At 52.1% G+C, this 24,444-nt stretch overlaps 1 protein-coding gene across 1 annotated transcript; it reads left to right on the top strand.

Moving 5' to 3' along the window:
• Nucleotides 1-9,002: 9,002 nt before the first annotated feature.
• Nucleotides 9,003-13,506, top strand: LOC127201703 (keratin, type II cytoskeletal 1-like). Its single transcript, XM_051160395.1, is given in 10 exon segments — nt 9,003-9,650; nt 10,371-10,585; nt 10,900-10,960; nt 11,338-11,433; nt 11,551-11,715; nt 11,844-11,969; nt 12,425-12,645; nt 12,944-12,978; nt 13,064-13,330; nt 13,333-13,506. Coding segments are annotated over 10 exon segments (1,857 nt in total). The 5' UTR covers nt 9,003-9,065; the 3' UTR covers nt 13,419-13,506.
• The last annotated feature ends 10,938 nt before the right edge of the window (nt 13,507-24,444 follow it).

Genomic DNA, 24,444 nt, shown 5'->3' with positions numbered 1-24,444 from the left:
CAAAAACAAAACAAAGCAAAAACAACTTGGAGAACAACTTCACTAAGGGCCTCAGTCCCAGGTCCCCTTTCCTAAACTGGGCAGCTCAGTAAATAATAACCGGACCTCAGAGGCCTTCGGAAATTATCCTTCCCAGAAGCTTGTTTAGTGGGGACATCTGCGCCAAGAATTTTCGTGTGCGTGCGTGCGTGCGGGCGCGCGTGTGTAATGTGTGTGCACGCGTGCTTGTGTGTGTGTGTGTGTGTGCCCGTGTGCGCGGGATGGGGTGCTTGCTCTGCAGACTCGTGCTCCATCACCATGACAGCAAAGGTTTGTTGTTCTGATTTGGTACCTGTAGTTCATGCCTGTGTTGACCTGTATTGTCCCCTGGGTTAACAGGCCCAGGTCGGGATGTTTCAGTGAGCATGGGGACTTAAGTCCTTGTCTGAGGAAGGTCTGTCCTTAGCAGCGGGTAGGGATGGGATAGACCACCAAGTTCTGTTTCTGTCCCTTCCTCTTCCAGCAGCCCCTTGCATTAGGAGGTAGCCCCTTCCAGAACTCTGCTCCAGTGGTCCTGCTGAGAAGTGCTCTAACACCGGAGCACCTACTGTAGGGCAGCCCTGCTCTGCGCATGTGCCTGGGCCTGGGGAATGAGAGCGCTTGGTTGTGGTGGAGAAGTTTAGCCGCGTGCCAGTCTAGAAACTTTTTGGGCTTTTGCAGGGACCGCGGTGCCGACTCTCATACCTAATAAGTCCCTTTGTTCTCCAATTCTGAGCTCTCTGCCAGACTTTGTCTCCTAATTTAAAACTTAATATACAGTTCTATCAAAAACACTTGAACTGCGCTGAGGGCGCAGGACCAGGAAGGCACTAGCCGGTGAACGCCACGGGAGGGGGGAACGTGGTTTTGCTCCTGGTCTGGAGTCCCTTTCACTTGCTTGCCTGTCCCTGCAGCCTCTGAGTCTGTAATTCCACCTGGGAGAGCATCTCTGTAGGAGTCCGCTGGGGAGGAAGCTGCACTCTGAAGGGTTTGGCAGTTCTGGTTTTCCTACAATAAAATTTTCTGCGATCTCAGCATGTTGTGTGGACAGAAGACGAGTTATTTCGTCAGTTCCCCGAAATTAATTCGAATTTGAAAACTTAAGACTTTTTCCCCCTTGTGTGTGTATGGATGTATACAAATGCACAGGAGCATGTGTGTGCCGGTATGTGTGCAGGTGTGTGCACATCCCATGGAGGCAGAAGACAACATCAGCTGTTGGTCCTAGGGTGTCAGTTTTCTTCTTTTTTGTCCCTGTGTGGGGGATGACAGGTCCTTTATTGACTGGTAACTCACCAATTAGGCTAGTTTGGTTGGCTGGCCAGTGAACCCCCGGCACCCACCCATCGCTGCCTAACCTGGTGCTAAGATCGCAAGTGTGTGTCACCATGCCCAGGCTTTAAAATTGTGAATTCTGGGAGAACAACTCAGGTCCTCAGGTTGGGACACAAGCACGTTCCTGTGGTGTTATCATTGGCCTCCAAGGCTTATCGCTATTATTGTTATTATTGTTATTATTATTATTATTATTATTATTATTATTATTATTATTAATTGTTCAAGCAGTCACCATGTTGAAAAGACTCCCGAACTCTCACCCTTACTAATCTGTAAAGTTGTTCATCGTCCGAAAATCAGCTGCCCAATTGCTCAACGGGATATTTGTGTAGCTTCTCCCGTGGCTTATTATGGGCTGCAATCAAGCTGGAATGGATCGTTGTGCAGCAGGCAGTGGCACAGGCACCAGAGATGCCACGTGGAGTGAATAGGCTTCTCAATCTCGGGGTGCTGGAACACAAATGACGTAATATGAGGGGAAAGAAGGTTCAAAGGGAAGAGAAAGTGGAGCGTTCGCCTCTTGGGGGACGGTCCTCCAGCTCGATGGCGGAAACAAGACCTCTGAGCACCCAAGCAGACTACAGCGAGGGGACCTTGGCAGAGGTCATGAGAGGGAGAGCTGGGCTCTAGAGACAGGAAGGTGGTGCAGGGCTTGGGGTTAGAGCAGGGGCAGGTGTGGGCAGGGAGTCAGGTAGGGCTGTCTGAAGAGTAGACTAAAAGATCAGGAAGAATGAAAGTGTGTGAGAGGAACAGACCGAGGAGGTGAGGGAACTGAGGCACATTCACTGCGCATGCGCGCAGGGGTGGGCCTCGGGGCGCCGAGGGCCAAGGCAGCTTTAATAGAAGGTTTAAGGGAAAAAAGGTGTAGACATTTTAGAAACAGAGGAAATCACTCCATAACTGCAGCCTATGTGGAATTTCAGGGTCTGTCTGCCAGAGTCTCTTATGAGTTGGGACCCAGGATTACGATAAGAGATGCATTGGGTTTCACACCGGTCATTCTGTTTTGGCAGCAGGCTTGCCTGAAGCAGGCTAGAGAAGGGAAAGACGGGCAGGGGAGTTGTCCCAGTAGAAAAAAAAAAAAAAGAAAGAAAGAAAGAAAGAAGACACGGAAACAAGCTTCAATATTTAAAGCAAAAAGACAAGAGCCCAGGCCAAGGGAGAGGTGGGTGGACAGCAATGAGCGCAAAAATGATTGGCAGCGTTTAGCTGTCAGTGAGAGCATGTTAGTCAGCAGGGCGTGGTGGTGACTGGAGGCAGCTGTGGGAACCAGGGAAAGAAGAGTCTGGAAGAAAGGTTGCTCAGGCCCTTCGTCTGTGGGACCACTCTGGCCAGCATTAGCAACAGAGAGGAGCCTCCTCAGAGAACAGTGACTAGGGCGGCAGTGGTGGGCACATAAGAGGCCTGGTCGTGCAAGGAAGGGCCAGAGGTTCTAGAAAGAAGAAGCCTGAGGTGGAGTGGGTGGGGCTTGCCAGCTGCAGAGATGTGAAGAGCCTGCCTAAGCAAGACCCACGTGGATAGGCGGGGAGGACCCCAGTAGATTTGGTTAATGTGAGGGACGCAGTCTGTTGAGCTACCGTGGTGAGAGAGGTCCCTTGGGGAGTTATCGAGTTGCAGTGCTGACTAACTGCTTGGCAGGAGGTTGGGGGGAAGTCACAAGGGATTGTGGGCATGTGTGCACGGACGCAGCCCACATTTCTGCTGCCCGAGTGTGCCTGTGGGAGAGCCAGAGGGAAAGCAAGGGATCCTGCTTTGTACATGCTTAACATAAAGAATAAGGTCAGACACCAGGGAAGGCCATGTCAATGAGAGGCCGAGCACCAAGATCACAAAACAAGGCCAAGTTTTCTGGCAGCACTAGACCCATTAGAGGGTGTGGGCTGGGATCACTCACTCACGCATGTACAATGCTCCAAGGGACTTCAGGGTGACTCTGGGAAAAGCATCAGAACAGGAGGGCCTGTGACAGGTCCATCTTTCCCATCGGTGACTCTGGGGAAGCTTCGGAACAGGAGGGCCTGTCACAGGTCCATGTTTCCCATCCTTCTGGGCAGGAGTTGGGATTGTCCCAGAAAGCATGGCCCTGCCTTTTCTAACATCAAAAGGCTCGGCTATCTTAGTCAGAGAGGAGTGGAAACCGTGAAACAGAAGGAGGGAGCCAAATGCCCCAGTTCTGAGATTGTGGGCAAAGAGATGCTCCAGGACAGGGGCATGGGAGATACAGGGACTGGGAGCAGGTGAGGAAGGACGGGCTCTCCTCAGAGTCTACGCGCTCGCTTGTGTTATGGACAACAGGGACTTCTCTAGGGTTTGGACAAGAGGGTCTAGTGCTGAAGGCATCGGGAGACCCAAGAGAAGGTTTTCTGCTGGGGCCAGTGAGCAGTCTCGCCAGGGCCAAACACCACCACATCCAGGCCATCCCGGTGAGAACGGCGAACAGTTCTACAAACTGCACAAGATGCCTTGCTTGCATTATGCCATTTGGTTCCCACTGTCCCTTGAGAGGGCCTGGGAGGCCCCAGTGGGGGCTTTCCCATTGGGTAAGCGAGAGAGAGAGAGAGAGAGAGAGAGAGAGAGAGAGAGAGAGAGAGAGAGAGAGAGAGAGAGAGAGAGAGCTGGTCCTGCAGGAGCTGTGGATCCCAGGGGAACTTTGCCAGATGCTCCTCCCCCTGGGAGGCTGTGGCAGGGCAGGGCCACAAGAGAAATCTAAATTTAATTTCACCAGCTTCTCAACTGCAGAGATTTTTATCTAGGACGTGGTGAGCAGCCATTGGCTCACTACCATTCTAACTCCATCTGACCTTGGGTGAGATGTGCGTGTCTAGGCTGGGAAAGTTCTTGGAGGAGTGTGCCTAGCCCTTTGGCCCAGGAGGTACCATCAAGTTAAAGGGCCAGGTGCTTCAGCAGTCAGTCCTTCTCCTGAGCTCCCTGTGGCTCTCCCGGCTTCGCTGGACTTGCTGCCCTGGCTTTATCAGCTCTCCGATCAGTCCCGGAAGCTGGGTGTCTTCAAATTTATCAATCCTCTGTTGCTGGGTTGGGCTGGGAATTTGGGCTTCTGGGAGGTTCTTCAGAATGAACAATCAATTTCCAAATGTCCCAGTGCTAAGCCTGGAAGGCCTTTGGGGGACTCCAAGTTGTAGCCTGCCTTCCAGCCTGCTGCCCACAGTGTGCTGAGTCCATGGAGGAGCAGGCATCTGGTTTTGTCTGGGGTTCCTTGCATCCAAGCATGCCTCCTCAGGTGCTGGCTGCTAGCATTATTTCTACCTTCCCTGTGACAAACTCAAGAACTTAAACTTTTCTTAGTATTTTGACAACTTTCAGCAAGGGGCTTGTACCAAAAGTCTCCCAATGATTATGTTAGCTTTTGGGTACTTCCAAATGCAAGGATGATGGGACATTCCCTACCCCCACGCCCCATCTACACTATGCAAATGCAGCTTCCTTGGAGGGTAGATTTAGCCCCTAATTTTACAAATGAGGCAAGCCAGTCTCAGAGAGAACTGGCGACCTACCTAGCAAGGGTCATACGGCCAGAAATGTGCAATCAAGAATGTGACACACATATTCCCTGGCCCCGCCACCCCCAGCCACTGCCAGACTGAGATGGCTTTACTGCCTCCTACATATGCCTCCTGAGTTCCCTCCTCTCCTGGCCTCTGCTGGGTCCCCTCAGCACTGCTCAGCAGCCACTGTCCTCTTTGCGTTCAGTGGCTCTGTCCCTTGCATGCTCTGCACCTTTCCATCTTGCCTTAAAAAGCCTCGGCTGCTCCTCAGCTATTTGTCAGTTTTCAACATCTCACCACGCCTCCCCATTGTCTGTGACTCCCCTGCACCCCTCCCAAGCTTCAGCTTTCCCCCACCCTTCCCCCCCCCCCCACTCCCCTGAAATTTCCTTCTCCCACAGCCCTGGCGGAGTCCCACAGGGCTGGGTGGCTTGTCATCGCATGTTCCTCTTAATTCTTTTCTCAGTCCCATCCTTCAAAAAGCTCTCAAAACACCACCACACCTGCCCTTGCTGTGCCCCAAAGCTTGCCTCTTGGCAGCAGTGTGGGGGTGGGGAAGGGCATGTGCAGATGTTCTGGAATGTTGTCAGCTTGTACTGTTGGGATTATCCTCCATTTCCACGGCCCATATAGGAGGCCAAGAAGCCCCTAAGATGTGGAGGATTAGCATTGGCAAGCAAACATACAGACGCACACACCTGCAAAGGGGCCCAGTCCATCAGCGTATGCTCAGCTAAGGCCACAGTGACCAAGTTTAGGGGAAAGAACCCAATGGACCTAGCAGCTGAGTGGTTGGCTGTCTGTGTGATGGGCTTATTGGAAAGAGAAAACAAGAACTGTGAAGATGAGGTCATGAAGAAAGGGGAAGCAGACAAGAGCGTGTCAGTCTCACAGGGAGGAGGAAGGGTCACCATCTGAGGGTTGATGGGAGAAGGTGTAGTTGGTACAGGCAACAGAGGCCAGACAAGGTTTCAGAGGCCTGTATTCTGGAGTTGGACAACCGTGGCTCGTTAGTTACCATGGGGGTGACCCAGGGCATACATTTCAACCTCTATGAACCTAAGCTGTCTTCCCTTTAAAACGGGGCAGCGTCCCTCAGTGACGTGAGGCTTAGCAGCTAACAGTGCTTGGCGCCCGCAGAAATCTGGGCCGCCTCTCCTCCTCATGCACGCCTGTGTGTTTTCCGAATGTGTGGCTTACACCTTTGTTTCATAGGTACCATATCCTACATCCTAGGACATCTTAGGAGGTGACTGCGGCTCACCATCAGTGCTTCCGTTCCCGCACTGTGGGGTTGAAGAAGAGCTGTGGAGGGAGACTAGGGGCTCGAACCAGCAAGTAGGGAATCCCCAGGAGCGGACTGTGTGGTCCAGGCAGATGTCAATCACTTCTTCTGTGGCAGGCCAGCTGGATAGTGCAGCCTCGGAGCACCAGAAGACAGGAGCGGTCCCCAGGGCCACTTGCTGTCTTTGTGCCTCTGCTCCAGGTTAGGAGAAAGGTCAGCAGAAAGCACAGGGTCTGCACCCACTATGTCTTGCCCAGGCTGGAGTGCATGTTAGGCAGGGCCACAGCTCCTCCCGGCCTCAGCCTTCAGCTTCACACAGTGCGTTTAATGGTGTAGTTCTCAGGGCTCTGGTGGGGAGCGTGCTTTGGTGCGTGTCCTGTGGGAGGGAGCTGCGTGAACTTAAGTCGAGGGTGATTTTGTGTCTTCTTGATCCTAACTAATTCCTGCCTCTCCCCTTCTCATGGTACCTGCTGGAGTGTGTCTGCAGTGCTGCGAACTGTCACCGCTGCCTAGTCTCCTCCCTGCTGCTTGCTTGGAGAAGCAGGGCTCATTGGAAAGATCTGTCGCTGGCTGGCACACGAATGCACAAACACATGCGTGCAGACACATATGGACACCCCTCCAAAATGCTGGAAGGAATCGATTGTGCCGAACGATATGTCTCATAAGGGAGTATACCGAGCTAAAAGAATTTTGATTGCCTGTTGGGAGCCGATTGGGCAACAGCCTTAGCACACCGAGGCCACTGAGATCCCCATTGTTCTCAAGGCCCGGATTACTCATCCCCCAAAGAGATGGTTAATTCAGCATCCTAAGGACGTCAGCACTAGGACAGAGGTCCAGAGGCAAGGCTGTGGAGCTGGGATGGGGGGCAAGGACAGGCTGGGGTACCACTAGGACAGAGTTCCAGAGGCAGGGCTATGGAGCTGGGATGGGGGGGGGGGGGCAAGGACAGGCTGGGGTACCATTAGGACAGAGTTCCAGAGGCAGGGCTGTGGAGCTGGGATGGGGGGCAAGGACAGGCTGGGGTACCACTAGGACAGAGTTCCAGAGGCAGGGCTGTGGAACTAGGAGGGGGGGGCAAGGACAGGCTGGGGCACCTCTTGGAGGAGGGTAGGGCGAATGCTGGTACAAGAGAAAGCTTGATGGCTGGGTTGATGATTGGTGCAATTCCTTGCTTCAGAGCTGCCAGGCGCAGGGGGTGTGGGGTGCTGGTGGGGTGGGGGTGGGGTGGAGGTGGTCTTCATAGATGCCACATCTCCTTGTACACACAGAGCTTGTCCACAAGGTCACTTGGAGCTAGAAGTCAGAGCAGGCTCCTCCGAAGGTGCCTTCCACTCTGTTTGCATGGGGGGTGAGGAGCATGGGAGGCAGCTAAGATGCCCCTACACGGTCATCCGTGACGGTTCTGACCTTTCCAGAGCCCAGTGCTACTTCTCTCTGTAAATGTTGATCAAGGACTGCTCTACACGACTGCCCCTTGGCCTGGTGAGGTGCATGCTGGGTGCTCTGGCACCTGGACATATTTAAGCTCCCCTCCTTTGAGATCTGAAGGAACATTCTCGAGGTTTCCCCCATGTGCCAGGAGCCATAGAATCAGAGGGTAAAAGTCTCTCTTTCAGATTCCTCCATACCAGGACAGTCTTTCATGATGTCCAGCTTGTCCCCTGAAGGATTCTGAAGAATGTGACCCCAGTTGCCGTGCCAACACACAAACATGTTAGGACCTTATACACTGTATTTAGCCAGGCACCCTCAGTTTACACCCCAAATGGCCACTTGCCCCCAGAAGATGTGAGGACAGTTTTAACCCTCATTCATCAGTTGGTTGGTTTTTTTTCTCATCTAAAATGAGATAGATTAATATCTTTTCTCAGAGTTACTATGGGCATTAACTTACTGTGTATAAACCATAAAACACCGCCTGGCACATGACCAGTTTCTGACATCTCGCCACCCCATCATAACTGTTGTCACCGACTCTAGAGATGTTGTGAACTTCTCAGGTCAGGCTTTTTAGGCTTTCATAACTGCCATCCCTTCCAAACTCACATTCATCTCTCCTATGGTCCAGCATGGGGCTTGAACCTGTTGTGCCTCAACTTCCCCAGTTTGCCTTACCACATGTGTTAGGTGCTGACTGATCTCACCACGCCATATGCTATACTGACATTTGCAAACCACCTGCCTTCGACTGTCCTCCACTTCCTGCCCTGGTCTATCTTTGAAAAGGAACCAACTAGGAAGCTTAGGAAAGACCACACTGCTCCCCTCAGGTGCCTCCAGACCATCTACTCCTCTACCCTGCTTGGTGACAGCTGTCCTTTCAATCAATCAGTGCAGTGCATTTGAAAGCTTACTCTGGAAAACATGTGGTTTTAGCTCTCATAGCCTTTGCTGTGTCAGGAGACCTAAGTTGGTGAGCCCTGGAGTTAGAAGGGACACTCTCAGAGATGGATGAGAGCTCCTTTAAGAATCTAGCTCGAGGAATTGCACCTGCTACTCCAGCTGCATACAGCGCAGGCAGGGCATGCATACCTTTGTGCCTGGGATTACAAAATCTAGTCAAGACACACTAAGGGGAGCCAATGTGGGGTCCTAGTTTCTCAAAGTCACGAACACTTGAGAAAGATCCTGTCTGATAAAGTGATTACCACACGATTCAATCTTGTCTGCGCAGCAGGTTTTGAGAGCCCATCCTGGGAGCTAGGTGTGTAGTGTTTACTGTATTGTTGAGGCTCGTAGAAATCTTGTATGGCTGCAGGCAAGCCAAACCCTTCGCAGGCTCTGCATCTCCGCTGACTCTGAGGACCAAGCCCACTTTCCTCCCAGTATATAAGGGCACAGCGCTGGGCTCAAGGCAGAGGAGTTCTCAGCTCCTTCCATCTCTTGTCTTTGCTCTGACTTCTCTCTCAGCCAGCATGAGTCGGCAGTGTAGCTCCAGGTCCATGTGCCTGGGCGGCGGCGGCGGCAGGGGCTTCAGCTCCGGCTCCGCAAGCCTAGTCAGCTATCAGCGCAGATCCACCAGCAGCTCCATGCGCCGCGGCGGAGGCGGCAGCGGTGGCGGGAGATTTTCAGGAGGCTTCTGTGGGAGTTCTGGTGGCGGCAGCGGCGCCGGCTTTGGAAGTAGAAGTCTTGTTAACCTTGGAGGTGGCAGGAGCATCTCCATCAGTGTGGCTGGAGGTGGTCGCAGCGGCTTCGGTGGCGGTGGCAGCTTTGGGGGAGGTGGTTTTGGTAGCGGTGGTTTTGGTGGTGGCGGCTTTGGCAGTGGAGGTGGGTTCGGTGGTGGCGGCTTTGGCAGTGGAGGTGGGTTCGGTGGTGGAGGATTTGGGGGTGGTAGCTTTGGGCCTGTCTACCCCCCTGGTGGCATCCAGGAAGTCACTATCAACCAGAGCCTACTACAGCCCCTCAATGTCGAGATCGACCCGCAGATTCAAAAAGTGAAGTCTCAGGAGCGGGAGCAGATCAAGACCCTCAATAACCAATTTGCCTCCTTCATTGACAGGGTGAGTTCACCTGCTGGGAATGCAGAGGGAGCTAGCTGCTCCTGGGCTGTGAGACTGATAGCACCATGATGGGGTGGGATTAGCCTTATGGGTCTGCATTTGATGTCGTGTTATGGGGTGGAATTCTGGGACATATGGTAAAAGCACGCTCAGGAACTATGCTAATAAATAAGTTCTTTATTGGACAAAGGGAACCTGAAGATGCATGGTGCTGACATCGCATTGCCTTTTGTTTTGTTTTGTTTTGTTTTTATTGAGCTCTTGAACTACGGTGTGCTCACATCTATTGACTGAAGTTTATAGAAATGGGGCTATGCAATTTCCTAGGGTGCAAATAAGAAACCCTCAAGGGTCTTCTTGGCCATAAAGGGGTTAACTCGGGGTGCCCTGTGGAGTAGCAGGAAGGATGGAAGGCAAGCATCTTAACCACCAGGCATCCATATCAAAGCATCATTCCAGCAATTGTATGTGTGCTGTGCCATTGGCGATAACAGGGCTACTTCCTTCCAGGGCTTTCCTGCAGTAAAGCCACATGTTGGATTTTGCTCGCAGTTGGTGCCACCTTAACTAGCTTCTCCCTACATCTCTTGCTGTCAAATAGGAATTAAAGTTCTTTTTAAAATGAGGCATTGGTCTGGTTCAGCGGCCAGCCATCAGGCCCCCCATACCCCCGTCCTCCCCCCGTCCCTGCACTTGGGGTAATGGGTCTTCTCTTTCTAGGTGCGATTCCTGGAGCAACAAAACCAGGTGCTCCAAACCAAGTGGGAACTGCTGCAGCAGGTGGACACCTCCACCCGGACCCACAACCTTGAGCCTATGTTTGAACAGTACATTAGCATGCTCAGAAAGCAAGTGGATGCCCTGAAGAATGACCAGTCACGGATGGATTCCGAGCTGAAGACCATGCAGGACATGGTGGAAGACTACAGGAACAAGTGAGCAAGCCCAGCTGGCTGTGTTGACTATCGAACGTTCCAGAAGGTGACACACTAAGAGCATGACTTGTGCAGGAACACCTTTTCCCTCCATTGGGGGCAAATCAAGTGGGCATTAAAACAAACAAACAACAAAAAACCCCTTCATCTTCTCAGAAGATGGATATGGTGGAATGGTTTTAGTGCTCAGAAGGAAAGGGTGCTCAAGATGACCTTCCTTGTGCAGGGAGGCAGCAGCGGTTTCGTCAACCTAGAACTCTGGGTTTCGAGCCTCAGCCTCCTCTCATTATCTGACCAACTCTGCCTTCCTACAGGTATGAGGACGAGATTAACAAGAGGACAAATGCAGAAAATGAGTTTGTGACCATCAAGAAGGTGAGCAAGTTCTGTCGGGGTGGAATTCACCCGTGAACCCGTAGATAGAGGTCGCAGCAGAAAGAAGCCGTGCTGTGGGGAACCAGATAGCCAGCCTGTTGAAGTTTCCTCCCAATTCCGTGGGCCATGGCCAGTCCGGGCAGTCAGCTGCTCCGTGTGTTTTAGCACCCACAGTAAGCAGGATGGCACGCTCTCAGCAAGTCAGGCAGGCTCTTCGTGTTATGACGAGACAGAACAATCTAGAACCATGGAGATCTAACTGGGAAAAAGAGGAGTAGATCTCAAACTCCATCTCTACTTAGAAACCCCTTTTATGGCTGGAGAGAGGAGACCCGTGCTGGAAAGAACACAGATTTACAGTACCTTTGTTCCTGTAGGATGTGGATTCAGCTTATATGAACAAAGTGGAACTTCAGGCCAAGGTGGACAACCTACAGCAAGAGATTGACTTCCTCACAGCACTCTACCAGACGGTAAACACTTGATTTCAGACAAGGCCAGCTAAGTGGAGAGCCTTGAGCCAGCGTGGGACCCTTCCTCCCACCTCCAGGCCCTCACTCTGAGAGTCACTGTGGTACTCTGTCCTGCAGGAATTGTCTCAGATGCAGACTCACATCAGTGAGACCAACGTCATCCTCTCCATGGACAACAACCGCAGCCTGGACCTGGACGACATCATCTCAGAAGTCAAAGCCCAGTATGACAGCATTTGCCAGAGGAGCAAGGCTGAAGCCGAGAGCTTTTATCAGAACAAGGTAAGCCCCTGCGAGCGTGGAGGCTCTCTGGGGCATCTGGTGTTGTGCCCTGTGCTTGCTGGTGTGTTTGTGCGTCCAAGCACGCTGGTTTCTACCCACATCTAACCGAAACGGCATGCCCTCTTCAGTACGAAGAGCTGCAGATCACGGCTGGCAAACATGGTGACAGTGTGAAGAGCTCTAAGATGGAGATCTCTGAGCTGAACAGAATGATCCAGAGACTTCGATCTGAAATTGATGGCGTCAAGAAGCAGGTACCTCCAGAGACACAGAATGGGGGTGACCCGCAGGCCTTGGGGGAGACTTTCCTGATTTTGAGTCTTGCAGTCCCTACCAAGGCTGCACTACACTACCATTTCCGGTCTCTTTGGGGACTGTGCCAGCTTTCAGAATTCAACTCCCCAGCGGGGTACTTAAGAGAAGTTTGTGAAAATGACAAATAGAGAAAAGATCAGACGTGATAGCTGAGGGATGAGGAGAGGTAGTCAGAAGTCTAGAACTCGGAGTGCCGTGAAAGGCCTGCGGGGGCGGGGGGGGGGGCGAGTAGAAGCTAGAAGCGCGCTGTATGGTGGCTGAGCTGACCCAAGGCCCCGCGGTTCCATGTGCCTCTCTGCACTCTCCCACCGAGGTAGCGAGGTTAGCGTGATGGGAAGGCCAAAGTGACACCAGGGACCACGTGCTCAAGTAACGGACTGTACTCTCTCCTCAGATCTCCCACTTGCAGCAGAACATCAGCGACGCGGAGCAGCGTGGCGAGAACGCGCTCAAAGATGCTCAGAACAAGCTGAACGAGCTGGAAGACGCCATGACACAAGCCAAGGAGGATCTCGCCCGGCTGCTGCGTGACTACCAGGAGCTCATGAGCGTCAAGCTGGCCCTGGACATGGAGATCATCACTTACAAGAGACTGCTGGAAGGGGAGGAGATCAGGTGAGGGAGGGCCCTGCCCTCTGACCTGCCTCACCGCCGGTTTTTTTTTGGGGGGGGGGCTGGCCTGAATCTCTTGACACAGCCTTTGTAGCTGAACCCCACCAGCTGGGAGAGCCTTGTCTGATGGTATAGGGAGATCTCTCCCAGTTTGGAGTCAGGCTGAGGCAACAGACAGGCTTGGGGCATGAGGCTAAGGAGCCACTGGGGAGAAGTCTGGGGACCCTTGAGAAGTGGGCCCCGCCCCCACCCCACCCTCGAGGGTGCAGTGTCCTGAAGGGCTTGATTATGTTTCCCGCAGGATGTCTGGAGAATGCACCCCCAGCGTGAGCGTGTGTAAGTACAAGCAGATTTCTCTGGGCGCCTGGCTGGGCGGGGAGTGGTGCAGTGGGACGGAGTGTAACCCAGTCTCTCTCTGCAGCGGTGAGCACCAGCCACACCAGTATGAGCGGAAGCAGTAGCCGAGGAGGCGGCAGCTACGGCTCTGGAGGCGGCGGCGGCCGCGGCGGCGGCTCTGGCGGCGGCAGCTACGGAGGGAGCTCCGGCGGCGGCAGCTACGGCGGCGGCTCTGGCGGCGGCAGCTATGGTGGCTCCGGAGGCAGCGGTGGGGGCCACCGAGGTGGCTCCGGAGGGGGCGGTGGCAGCTCCGGAGGCAGCTATGGTGGTTCCTCTGGAGGAGGCCGGGGAGGATTCCTAGCTCCGGGGGCGTTAAGTCCTCTGGTGGCAGTTCTAGCGTGAAGTTTGTTTCCACCAGTTACTCCCGAGGGACCAGATGAAGAGGTGCTCACCACCCCATAAGCTCTCCTTTCCATCAATGTGGCTGGCAAGACCAAGATCAATTGCACCAGCCCCTTAGTGGAGAAAAGAGCTGTGGTTAATTGCACAGATTCAGCCTGTCCCCCCTTTTCTTTTCTTTTCCGCTCCGCTTGCAAAGAAGTTTTCAGATTAGTAGCAGTCCGAGTCGACCCTACTTTATGTTTTGCTTGAGAAAAAGTTCACAACAGCCACCACCTATACGACATTTCAAAGAAGGCGTCAGATCCAGGGCTTCTTTGCTGCGCACGCGCCCCTTAGCATCCCTGTATCCGGGAGCACGCTCCCCAGCTTCGGTTTTGTACATAAGGCGTTTGCGAGATTGTCTTTTTATGGCGCGCTCTGAAACTTCCCCCACTGCTTTGTTTTGCTGCAATAAACTGCATTTGAAATTCTCAATCCGTTTTGGTCCCTTTGTGTGCCATGGAGTGGAGAGTGAATGAGTTGTTTTGTACGACTGAGAGGCTGCACAGCCAATGGCTTTTGGGGCAGTCGGGAATTCAGGAACCCGAGTGATCAGGCTACTTTAATGAGGGTGGGACTCCAGGGCACAAGCTCTGCCCTGGAAGGCGGTCACACTGGAGGCTTTAGTCGTGTGAGGCTTTCTTAGAAGGAGCAGGCTGGGAAAGCATCCTGCATTGACAGGATGGGGACATACTGCCTGAAAATGGAATTTATTGCCGTGGAACAGCAGCCACAGCGCCTGAGGGGGGACTACAGAGGGGCAGATGGCCAGTGTTCCCTCCTCCCCGTCTCTAGCCAACCACCAGCCTTGCCTAATGTGAGAAGTGCCATTCTGGGCACACGGACAAAACTTGTGGAGTAGCCCGGGCACCGCAGAGTGAGGGGGGCACCGACACCTGAACTTAGAGGTGCTTGGGTTGGAATCCTAACTAGTTAGGTAGAAACGCACAAGCTGCAGAAGCTCTGTGTTGGGGGTGTGGAACCACATCTTTTCCTCCGTGGGACCTTTGTGAGGGCTGAATAATAAGATGGATGGACTATATATAGCTCAGCCGTAGTGAACACACACAGGAAGTGTCCTTTTGATGACAGGGGGGTGAGGATGATGACTGTGGTTACAACGGTGACTACGGTGACTATGGTTAACTAGCCATTGCTAAGGTTGCTTCTTGAACTCTGAACAGCCCAGTAAACTCTTGTTTAAAAAAGAACCAACCAATTGCCAGCTTCCTGATGGTTCCAAAACTATGAAAAACTCAGTTCTCTAAACGCCATTTTTCTTAGCTTCTAATTAGAAAGTGTCTTCCTATCCCCAGGGCTAGGCAGGGCTAAGGAACAAGGAGGGTTCAGATGGGCGGGGTTAATATGTAAATAGCACGGGGTGGGGGTGGGGCCTGGGGCCGGGGTTAGGGCCTGGGCGGGGTGGGGGTGGGGTAGGGGTGGGGCATCTCCTTCCCAGGTAGGATTGGTTCTTCCAAGCTTCTTCCTGTCCTGCCTATGGAACACTGGGTACCTCAACTGCTCTGTGACCCAGGCACCAGGCAGCCACTTGTTTTCCCTGCAGGCTTGAGCTCCCCTGCTCTGTAAACTGTTTAAGTTGGTGCTTGAAAACACTGAGAAGTTAATCCTTTTTGCTAAAAGCGCAGCAGCAACTGGCCCCTGCCCCAGGGGGAAATGCCTCAAGCTCTCATACAAAACTGGCTAGCTCAATCAGCTCCTTGTTGGCCCTTTGGAGAAGGCTAGCCCTCATTTTGCCAGGTACCTCAGGATGCTTTAAGCACTCTTTACAAAAGTCTCCTTAATAAATGCTGCAGACCGCCCACCTTGTCACGCGACGACCTTTTTCTGGAACTCTGCTGCTCACAATTTGGCATGCCCTGGACACTCCCTTGTGGAAATTTCAGTGCTACTGCTTTTGTGATCACTCTGCCTTTGTGTCCAGCTTTGTGTTTAGCTGGAAGAAATATCTCCCCCAAACATGTTCCTGCCTGGATTGGTGTGGGAGTTTGAAAGGTGTTATGAGGGCAGGTGAGGAGGAAGCCATTTTTGGCTTCCAGGGTGTGTAGATCCTTGAACTGGCTTTTTTGTCCATCCTGCATCTCAGTTGTTTCTTAGGTAAAATGGATAAGAGAATATTTGCTCTAGACACTGAGAGAATAAAACACACACCTGTGACTGCTGTAAAGAAAGTGTTAGTTAGATAGTATTAAAAGACAGACGCCAGGGCATGGGATGGGATGGGTTAATAAGTAAAGGGCTTGCTGCACAAACAGGAGGGCATGAGATTGGCTCCCCAGCACCCTCATAAAAGGCAGCAGCCTGTCTATGTAACAGCAGAGCTAGGCATGGGAATGAGGTGTAGAGACAGGACGATCTCCGGGACTTACTGGCCAGCCAGCTTGCCAAATGGGTGAACTCTAGACTCACTGAGAAACCGTTTCAAAACATAAGGAGGAACATGGCTGAGGAAGACGGCGGTGTTGGCCTCTGGCCGCCGTAAGTATGGACACACACACATACCGACATGAGCTCATGTGGACAAGATGTACACAGTCTGGTAGGCTGGGGGGTGGCGGTGGTGAGGGCGGTATGAAAGGGACTCTAGCAGAGACTCCTAGCAGCAGGGGCTATAGAGACTGAAGACACCTCACTAGACAAGTCTCCAAGTAGCAGGAGGGGAACACCAACCACCCACAAAAAACTTCCACCCAAGATTCACCCCGCCTACAGGATGTGCAGAGATAAAGACAGAACAGATACAGCAGAGATAGAGGGAATGCCCAACCAACCCCTGGCCCAGCCCAAGACCCACCCCCATGGGAGAGAAACAACCCTCCACACCGTTAAAGGTACTCTGCTATGCTTGCAGATGGGAGTTGAGCAGAGTCGTCCTCTGAAAGGCTCCACCCAGCAGTGCCTCGGAACTCACAGCCAAACATTGGGCAACACGCAGGGGACCTTGTGGAAATGGGGGGAGGGAAGGACCTGGAGGTGACAGAAGCGTCACAAGATGACCAAATGGAACCAACTAACCAGGGCCCAGAGGGGATTGCTGAAAGCGAAACACCAAAGAAGGGCCTTGCATGGGCAGGACCTAGGCCTCCTACACAGATGGGCAGCTCAGGCTTCCTGTGGGTCCCTTAGTAAAGGCAGCTGGGGGGGGTGGGAGAAAGTGGGGGGCCTCTCTGACATGGACTCTCCATCCAGCCTCTCAATTACTACCCCCTGGCGGGACCACCTTGCCAGGCCACAGGGGAAGAGGACAGCCTGGGCCTTGATGAGCTGGGGTGGATAGGAAGGGGTTCTCCCCCTTTTCTGAGGAATGGGACGGGGGTGGGGGGTGGGGAGGGGAGGCAGATGGGACTGGGAGGTGAGGAAAGGCATGGCTACAACCAGGATGTAAAGTGAGTAGCTGTGAAAAAAAAAAAAAAAAAAAAAAAAGACATGTACATTCTGAAAAGCAAATGAGAAAGAAGGAAGAATATGGCTGTCTTCTCAGGGCCCAGGACAGCACTGTAGAGCCGTGAAATTCATTTTACCAGTATGAACAAAGTTGAGGCCCGCTCCTGACGACTGATTTGTGTGAACATAAGGAGTGGATGTGTCACAGCACGCACGCATTAGCTTGTGAAGCAACCAGAGCCACCTCACCTTGTCATCAAGATGCCTAAATCTATCACAAAAGGCACCTTGGTGCTTGTGGATTTAGAGCAGTGGGGGTTGGGTGGCTTCCGGGGCTGGCGGGGGTGGGGGGAGGGGAGGGGATGGTTTAAGGAAGCTTCGAAGGGCATGTTAGCTTGCATATTTTAGATTCCATTTTAGGGTTGCACTGTTGGGTGGTGGTGGTGGTGGTGGCGGCAGTGGTGGTGGTGGTGGAGGTAGTGGAGGTGGCGGCAGTGGCTGCAGTGGCTGCAGTGGCTGGCAGTGGCGGCAGTGGCTGCAGTGGCTGCAGTGGCTGCAGTGGCTGCAGTGGCGGCAGTGGCTCTCCTCTGCCAGGCTTTCCGCTGCTCTGACATCTCTTCCAAGCCTACTTGACTACCTCCACCTCACTGGGGATTTGAAAGCTTGACACACAGCTGATAAGCCTTAGCTCAGAAGCTGGCTGCGGCTTCTACCCATAGGCAATACAGCACAGCCTGGTTTCTGCATTTTGTGTGAAGTTTCACGTCTCTGCAGGCACCTCCTTCCTTGGCCTAGACCCAAGTGTCTCCCTCAGTGTCCTGTAGCTGGAAAGACACAATCCTTCCCTTAGGGCTGAGTGAAGAAGCCATGGAAATATCTCTGGGCCCATCCTTTTACTTTGGAGGGTCGCCATGTTCTGAGGGCTGGCCGGCTCTTCCCACCCCACAGTGATATGGCCTTTATACAGGCACATCCTCATGAGAGCTGAGCCGTCTAATTCCCCAGACACCTGAGCTTCCCACTTGTGCACACCCCCGTCCCCCCACCTGCCTCCTCTCCCACTACCCGAGACAACCTCCTGGAAACTCTGGGAGCACAGCAGTCCTGGCGGCTCTTTTCAGACCTGTTGCCTCTCACATCCTAATGTGGCTTAGCTCAATCCACTCTCTAACTCCTTCCCGTGGGCTGTCACTGGCTCGGGCTGTTTGAGAGCACTGAGGGAGAAAGAAGCCGAAAGGCAGGCTGCAACTGGAGACTTTGGGACTCTTGGAGTCTTAAGAACTAAAATCCTCCAGAAGACTTCACTGCGATAAAGATGGAGAGGCCTCATACATCTACCCACATACACCTCCCTCTCTCCCTCTCTTTCTGTCTGTGTCTCTCTCTCCCTCTCTCTCTCTGTCATATATATCTGCATGAGGGTTGGGAACACATAGCTCAGTAGTAGAGTTTTGTTTAACTTGTGTAAAGTCCTATTTTCAATTCCCATTTCTGCAAGTAAACACAAAACAAAGGAAAAAGACCACCCAAGCCAACCAAGCAACCAACCACCACCAACCAAAAAAGGTATAAAGCCTTAGCCTTATGGATATTGATGAAAGGTTCTTTGGAGGGGCTGGAGAGATGGCTTAGAGGTTAAGAGCACTATCTGTTCTTCCAAAAGTCCTGAGTTCAATTCCCAGCAACCACATGGTGGCTCACAACCATCTATAATGAGATCTGGTGCCCTCTTCTGGAGTGCAGGCACACATGTGGGCAGAATACTGTACAAATTATAAACAGATAAATCTTTTAAAAACTGTTTATTTGGAAAAATAATATCAGTATTGTCATTATTGTTATTTGAGACGGGGCCTTACTCTTTAGCCCAGGCTGGCCTGGAACTTACCATATAACCCAGACTGGCCTTGAACTGGTGGCAATCCTCCTACTTTGAGCTCCCAAGCACTGGCATTACAGACAAGAATCACCAAGTCTGGCTAAATATTATTTCTTTGGATCAGGATTCTGAAAATATCAGTCTCCATTGCTTCCTGTCTTATGGCATAAAATTAAAGTAAGACCTTATCCTGTCAGGATGAGAAAAGCAAAGCTATTTTACCATCGAACCAGCTGTGCAAAAGGAGACACAAAAGGGAAAGTTGGTAAGAATTCATACATCCAAGTACTTTCATCAAATTCACCTTGCACACATATCCGGCCTCCCTCCCACACCCTCCCAATTTGTGTCTCCCACCTTAAAAACAAACAAACAAACAAACCCAAAAACTTCACTGAGTCTAATTTGTGCAGTATATATATATTAATAGCTATGGGGTCACACACTTAGGGGGCAGGGTCGACCTATGAGGGTCACCCCATTGAAGAAAACTGGTTCTTCCTCCCCAGCACCCATAAACTCTGAATAACTTCTAGCTAAGGGTGGGGGCTGGAGAGCCTCCCCACTCTGTGAATTTTGTCATGTAGGGTCTTAGATCAGGTTTCTCTGGGATACGGAGTAAAGCTGTATTGTGCCCAAACTCAGGATCACTGTCCGTCCGTCCAGCAGCAAGCGTGGGCTGTCTGTCTGTCTGTCTGTTGGTAATGCTAACATTCTGAGAAGCTTCGTCATCAATGACACGTGTTTACAAAGAGGTAAAACAAAGTTTCCTGATGACAGGAAGATGCATCCTTTCTCTAGACAGCAGCTCCCTCTGCAACAACTCGGTGTGTTGGAAAATGGCAAAAGTGCAATCATGCGTGATCAAGCACAGTCGGACCCAGGTTGCTAACTGTCAGTAGTTGTGTGTGCGTGCGTGCGTGCATGCGTGGGTACATGCCTGTTTGTGTGTATGTGTGTGTGTATGCCTGTGTCTGTGTAGTGGGGATGTTAATAAAGCATTCTGGGGTTCACCTAGGGTACATAGTTTCAACTCTATGCCCCTTCTTCCTGTCTCTCTCGGCTGTGGAAAGGTTGTCTCCACCTAAGGGAACATTCGGTGATTTCCTGAATGCGTAACTTTTTGATTAGTTTGTTTTATTCTTAAAAGAAAGAGGATTATTAAAAACAGAACTCAAGGTCCACTCTACCTACAGAGTAAGGAAAAAACAAAAAAAAACCAGTCAAACATGTTCAGGGAACTGTCCCATAGGGAGGGCAGACACACAGCACGCTGTCATGGAAACCGAGAGGGGAGAGCACACTGCAAGAAGCAACCTGGAGGGGAAACCAGTGGGGACCAAGGACTCCTGGTGAGCGCAAGGTCGGGGTGTCGGCAGGTGGGACTTGCTCAGAGAGAGGCCCCTGCCCCGCGGAAGAGATGTGGCCCTATAAAATGACTCTCTAAGAAAAGTTTGGTTGGATCCTTGTGTGAGACAGAAGAGAGATGAAAGATTCCCACAAGACATTTGGGTGGTGCCAGTAATTTTCAGTTCTTTGTTGAAAGGATGGGAACCCATGATGCCCTGCGCCACTGTGTGTCACAGTTCTCGCTCCTCCCATATCTGCTGGAGGACACCTGACACTCCCTGACAATCCATTATCAGAGGGGAAAAAAATGGCGCCGTCTTAGTCACCTTATGACCTTCCCAGGTTCAGGCAGAGGTGTTCCCACCCTTCCCAGGGGCCCACGCCCTGCTCCCAATCTGTCAATATTGGCCCTGCTCGCTCTGTCTAGGCAGTGTGGGGTGTCCTCTGCTGGAACACTGGTGTCGCTACACATGCAGACGCTGCTGCAAGGCTTCTAGGCACAGGGAGATGCTGTGGCTGGTCCGCTCAGGGCGACTCTGTTGGCAGTGGCATCAGGAAAAGTGTTCCTTGGTTCTGCTCGTGGGTTGTGAGGACGCGGGGAAGCAGTTAGGTCCCTCTTGGCATGGAGGTTCGCTGGCAGTGGGCGAAAGGTCTCACAGCTGGAGACTGGGGCTCAGTCCTGAGCGCTTGGGAGTCCAAGAACCCCTGGCAGAAACGGAGCAGAAAGGTGGCGAGGGAGCTTGGGGTGTGATGGCCACTTCTGGTGGAGATGAACAGCACCCACAGAAGAGGGTCAGTCTTCTTAGAAATAATAGGGGGTCTCTGAAGAACGTTCACCCATGCCCAGCTTTCTGTGTGGCTGGCCGTGTGATGATGAACTATGCTCTTTTAGAGACCTGCAATAGAGGGGACTCTGGCTAGGGGGCGCTATAGAGAGACCTCAAGCCCTTGTTCTGTCTCTCCCTCTCCCCCTCCCCCCCCCTCCCCTCCCCTCCCCTCCCCTCCCCCCTGCCCCCAGTTCCAAATATTCTCGGGTTCCTAGACTGAACTTCTAGAATATTTTGACCAGTAATTTAAAAAAATGTAATGGCTTGGCTTTGGCTTTGGTTACCTCGGAGGCTTTTTGAAGAACATTTTTGCTTGTTCAGTTAAAAAAAAATGTTAGGAGCTGGAAAGGGCTCAGTGGTTAAGAGAGGACCTGGGTTCAGTTCTCAGCACGGACAGGACATCCCACAGTTATCTGCAACTCTGGTTCCAGGGGACCCAGTGGCCTCTTCTGGCGCCCATGGACAACACCTGGCATGCATGCACACATACATACGCACAGGCAAATGCTTACACACAGAAAATAAAAATAAAAGACTCCTTTTTATAAAAGGAGTTGAGTCTTTGGCATGGGTTGCTCAGATTAACTCTGCTACACCCCTCCCCCCCCCCCCCCCCCCCCCCCGCCACCCGCGTGACTCAAAAGCTTGTGGACCGGCACTGGTAAAGAGTGGAGGACAGCTTGGAGCTGCTCCGGATGCCGCCCCTCCCCCGCCACGGTCTTCTCATGGCTGTGGGAGTGCTCTTGGCATCTCCCTGGGATGTGTGCGGGACAGGGATGAGTAATTCATTTGAGGCGCTGGGACTGGCGCTCCCCCTCAACCTAAAACCCGCACAAACCACGTCGTGATAACATGAAAGGCAGAAGGGACCGGAAAGCCGCCTCTATGAAAAGTGACCGTCTTCTCCATGCTCCTTCTCCACTCTGTGGCCGTAATGGCAAAGTACGTGCAGCCATTAGGAAGTCTAGCCAGGCCTGGTAGGCCAGGTGCAACCCCAGCTGCTGTAAGAGGAGGGCGATGCCGGTTCAAAGCCAGCCCAGGTTACATAGTGAAACAGTAAGCCTAGAGCTGGGGGATGGCAAAGCTCTTGCCTGGCATGTGTGAGATGCTGTTCTTTTCCTATCATCCTTTAAAAAAAATAGCATTTTGGAAGCTATAGCGATGACACGGTGGTTAGGGTTACTGGCTGCTCTTTCTGTGTGTTCAGGTTCGATTCCCAGCTTTCTGTCACCTGTAACCCCAGCTCCAGGGGACCCAGCGCCCTCTCCTGCTCCTTGTAGACACCAGGCATGTGTAGCGCACGGACGCAACATGTAGGGAAAGCACTCATATGCATAAAGTAAAATAAAATAAATGTGAAGAATTTAAAAATGGCATTTTATTCAAGGCCCAGACAAATGCCACAGTTTCCCCAGGGGCGTGAGAGAGCTCCTTCCTGTTCCACTTTAACCTGCCGGCATCTCAGTGTTGGAGCCCTGATGTGACCCTGTCACCCGAGTGATTTGGGAGGCCATCATTTGTTTATTTCTGGATCTTTTAAAATATGTTTAAAACCACTAAAAGGCAGCATCTCAGGTCTTTAATTTCAGGTATTTAAGCTGTTTCAGGTGGGAAGTGTGTCCTGGCGAGGCACGCTCCTCGCTCCTCCGACTAAAACAAGAGCTCTGGCTTCTCTTGCTAACTAGCTATGTGGCCGGCGATTCCTGTACTGGGCTTGGGAAGGGCAGGGGAGGGGAGGGGGCTGGCAGGACAAGCAAGGACATCTGCCCTTTGTGGGGCTGGAGAGGCCCCTGGGGACCCAGCAAGGAGAGGGGCTAGTTAGCTCTTTAGAAAGATCTCAAAGGGATTACACTTCTTGAAATCGGAGGGGGGTGGTAAGGAAGGGAAGTTGGGGTGCACATTAACTTGCATAATCCCTCACCAGTGGGGTTTGTCATGGGCAAAGTGGGGGGCACAGTGGTGGGAGGTCTGGACACAGAAAGCTGTGTCAGTATTGTGTGACAGACTTTCCCCGGAGAGATGCTACACACACACTATACACACTCACATTCTCACTCTTGCACATGCACTGACCTACACTCTCACTGGCACATACTCACATACTCACACACATACTCTTACACGCTCACACTCAAACCCACACACATCCACACATCACTTATACCGAAACGTGTTCACTCATACTTCACACCCCCCACAAACTCTCACATACTTGCACACGTACTCAAAACACATGCACACTTACACACATGCTCTATACTCACTCATACACATGCTCAAACACACCCCTCACACACTTGTACACATACGTTCACACATTCAAACACAATCACATACACTTTCAACACTCTCACACACACTTATAAACTTACACGTTCACACGCATATACACATGCTCGCCCACACTCATCCATACTCAGTCACACTTACACAGTTACCCACACACTCACACACACTCATACACAGTCTCTTTCACACGCTCGCTCACACGCACACTCACTCATACATGCTCACACACTGACGCTCACACCCACCCCTATACACTCACACACACAGCCACACACTCATCCCACATCGTACCCCCACACTCACCCCATGCCCACACTCACCCCTACACCTCTACACACATACACCCCCACACTCACCCCATGCCCACACTCACCCCTACACCTCTACACACATACACCCCCACACTCACCCCCTACACACACTCACAGCCACACTCTCACAGCCATATTTACAGCCACACTCACACCGACTCTCATACCTGCACTCCACTCACACCCACACTCACACCCACACCCATACATGTTTACTCACTCCAGAAAAGTGCATTTGTGTCTCTGTGTGTGCACTGTGAGTACATTTGTGCGCGTGTGAGTGTGTGTGTGCAGGGTGAGTGCATTTGTGTCTGTGTGTGCACTGTGAGTACATTTGTGCATGTGTGAGTGTGTGTGTGCAGGGTGAGTGCATTTGTGTCTGTGTGTGCACTGTGAGTACATTTGTGCGCGTGTGAGTGTGTGTGTGCAGGGTGAGTGCATTTGTGTCTGTGTGTGCACTGTGAGTACATTTGTGCGTGTGTGAGTGTGTGTGTGCAGGGTGAGTGCATTTGTGTCTGTGTGTGCACTGTGAGTACATTTGTGCGCGTGTGAGTGTGTGTGTGCAGGGTGAGTGCATTGTGTCTGTGTGTGCACTGTGAGTACATTTGTGCGCGTGTGAGTGTGTGTGTGCAGGGTGAGTGCATTTGTGTCTGTGTGTGCACTGTGAGTACATTTGTGCGCGTGTGAGTGTGTGTGTGCAGGGTGAGTGCATTTGTGTCTGTGTGTGCACTGTGAGTACATTTGTGCGCGTGTGAGTGTGTGTGTGCAGGGTGAGTGCATTTGTGTCTGTGTGTGCACTGTGAGTACATTTGTGCGTGTGTGAGTGTGTGTGTGCAGGGTGAGTGCATTTGTGTCTGTGTGTGCACTGTGAGTACATTTGTGCGCGTGTGAGTGTGTGTGTGCAGGGTGAGTGCATTTGTGTCTGTGTGTGTGCACTGTGAGTACATTTGTGCGCGTGTGAGTGTGT

Source organism: Acomys russatus, chromosome 17 (assembly GCF_903995435.1).
Source record: "Acomys russatus chromosome 17, mAcoRus1.1, whole genome shotgun sequence".
Lineage (NCBI taxonomy): Eukaryota > Metazoa > Chordata > Mammalia > Rodentia > Muridae > Acomys > Acomys russatus.
Note: the sequence above shows the minus strand (reverse complement) of the source record. Positions and strands in the feature narration are given on the sequence as shown.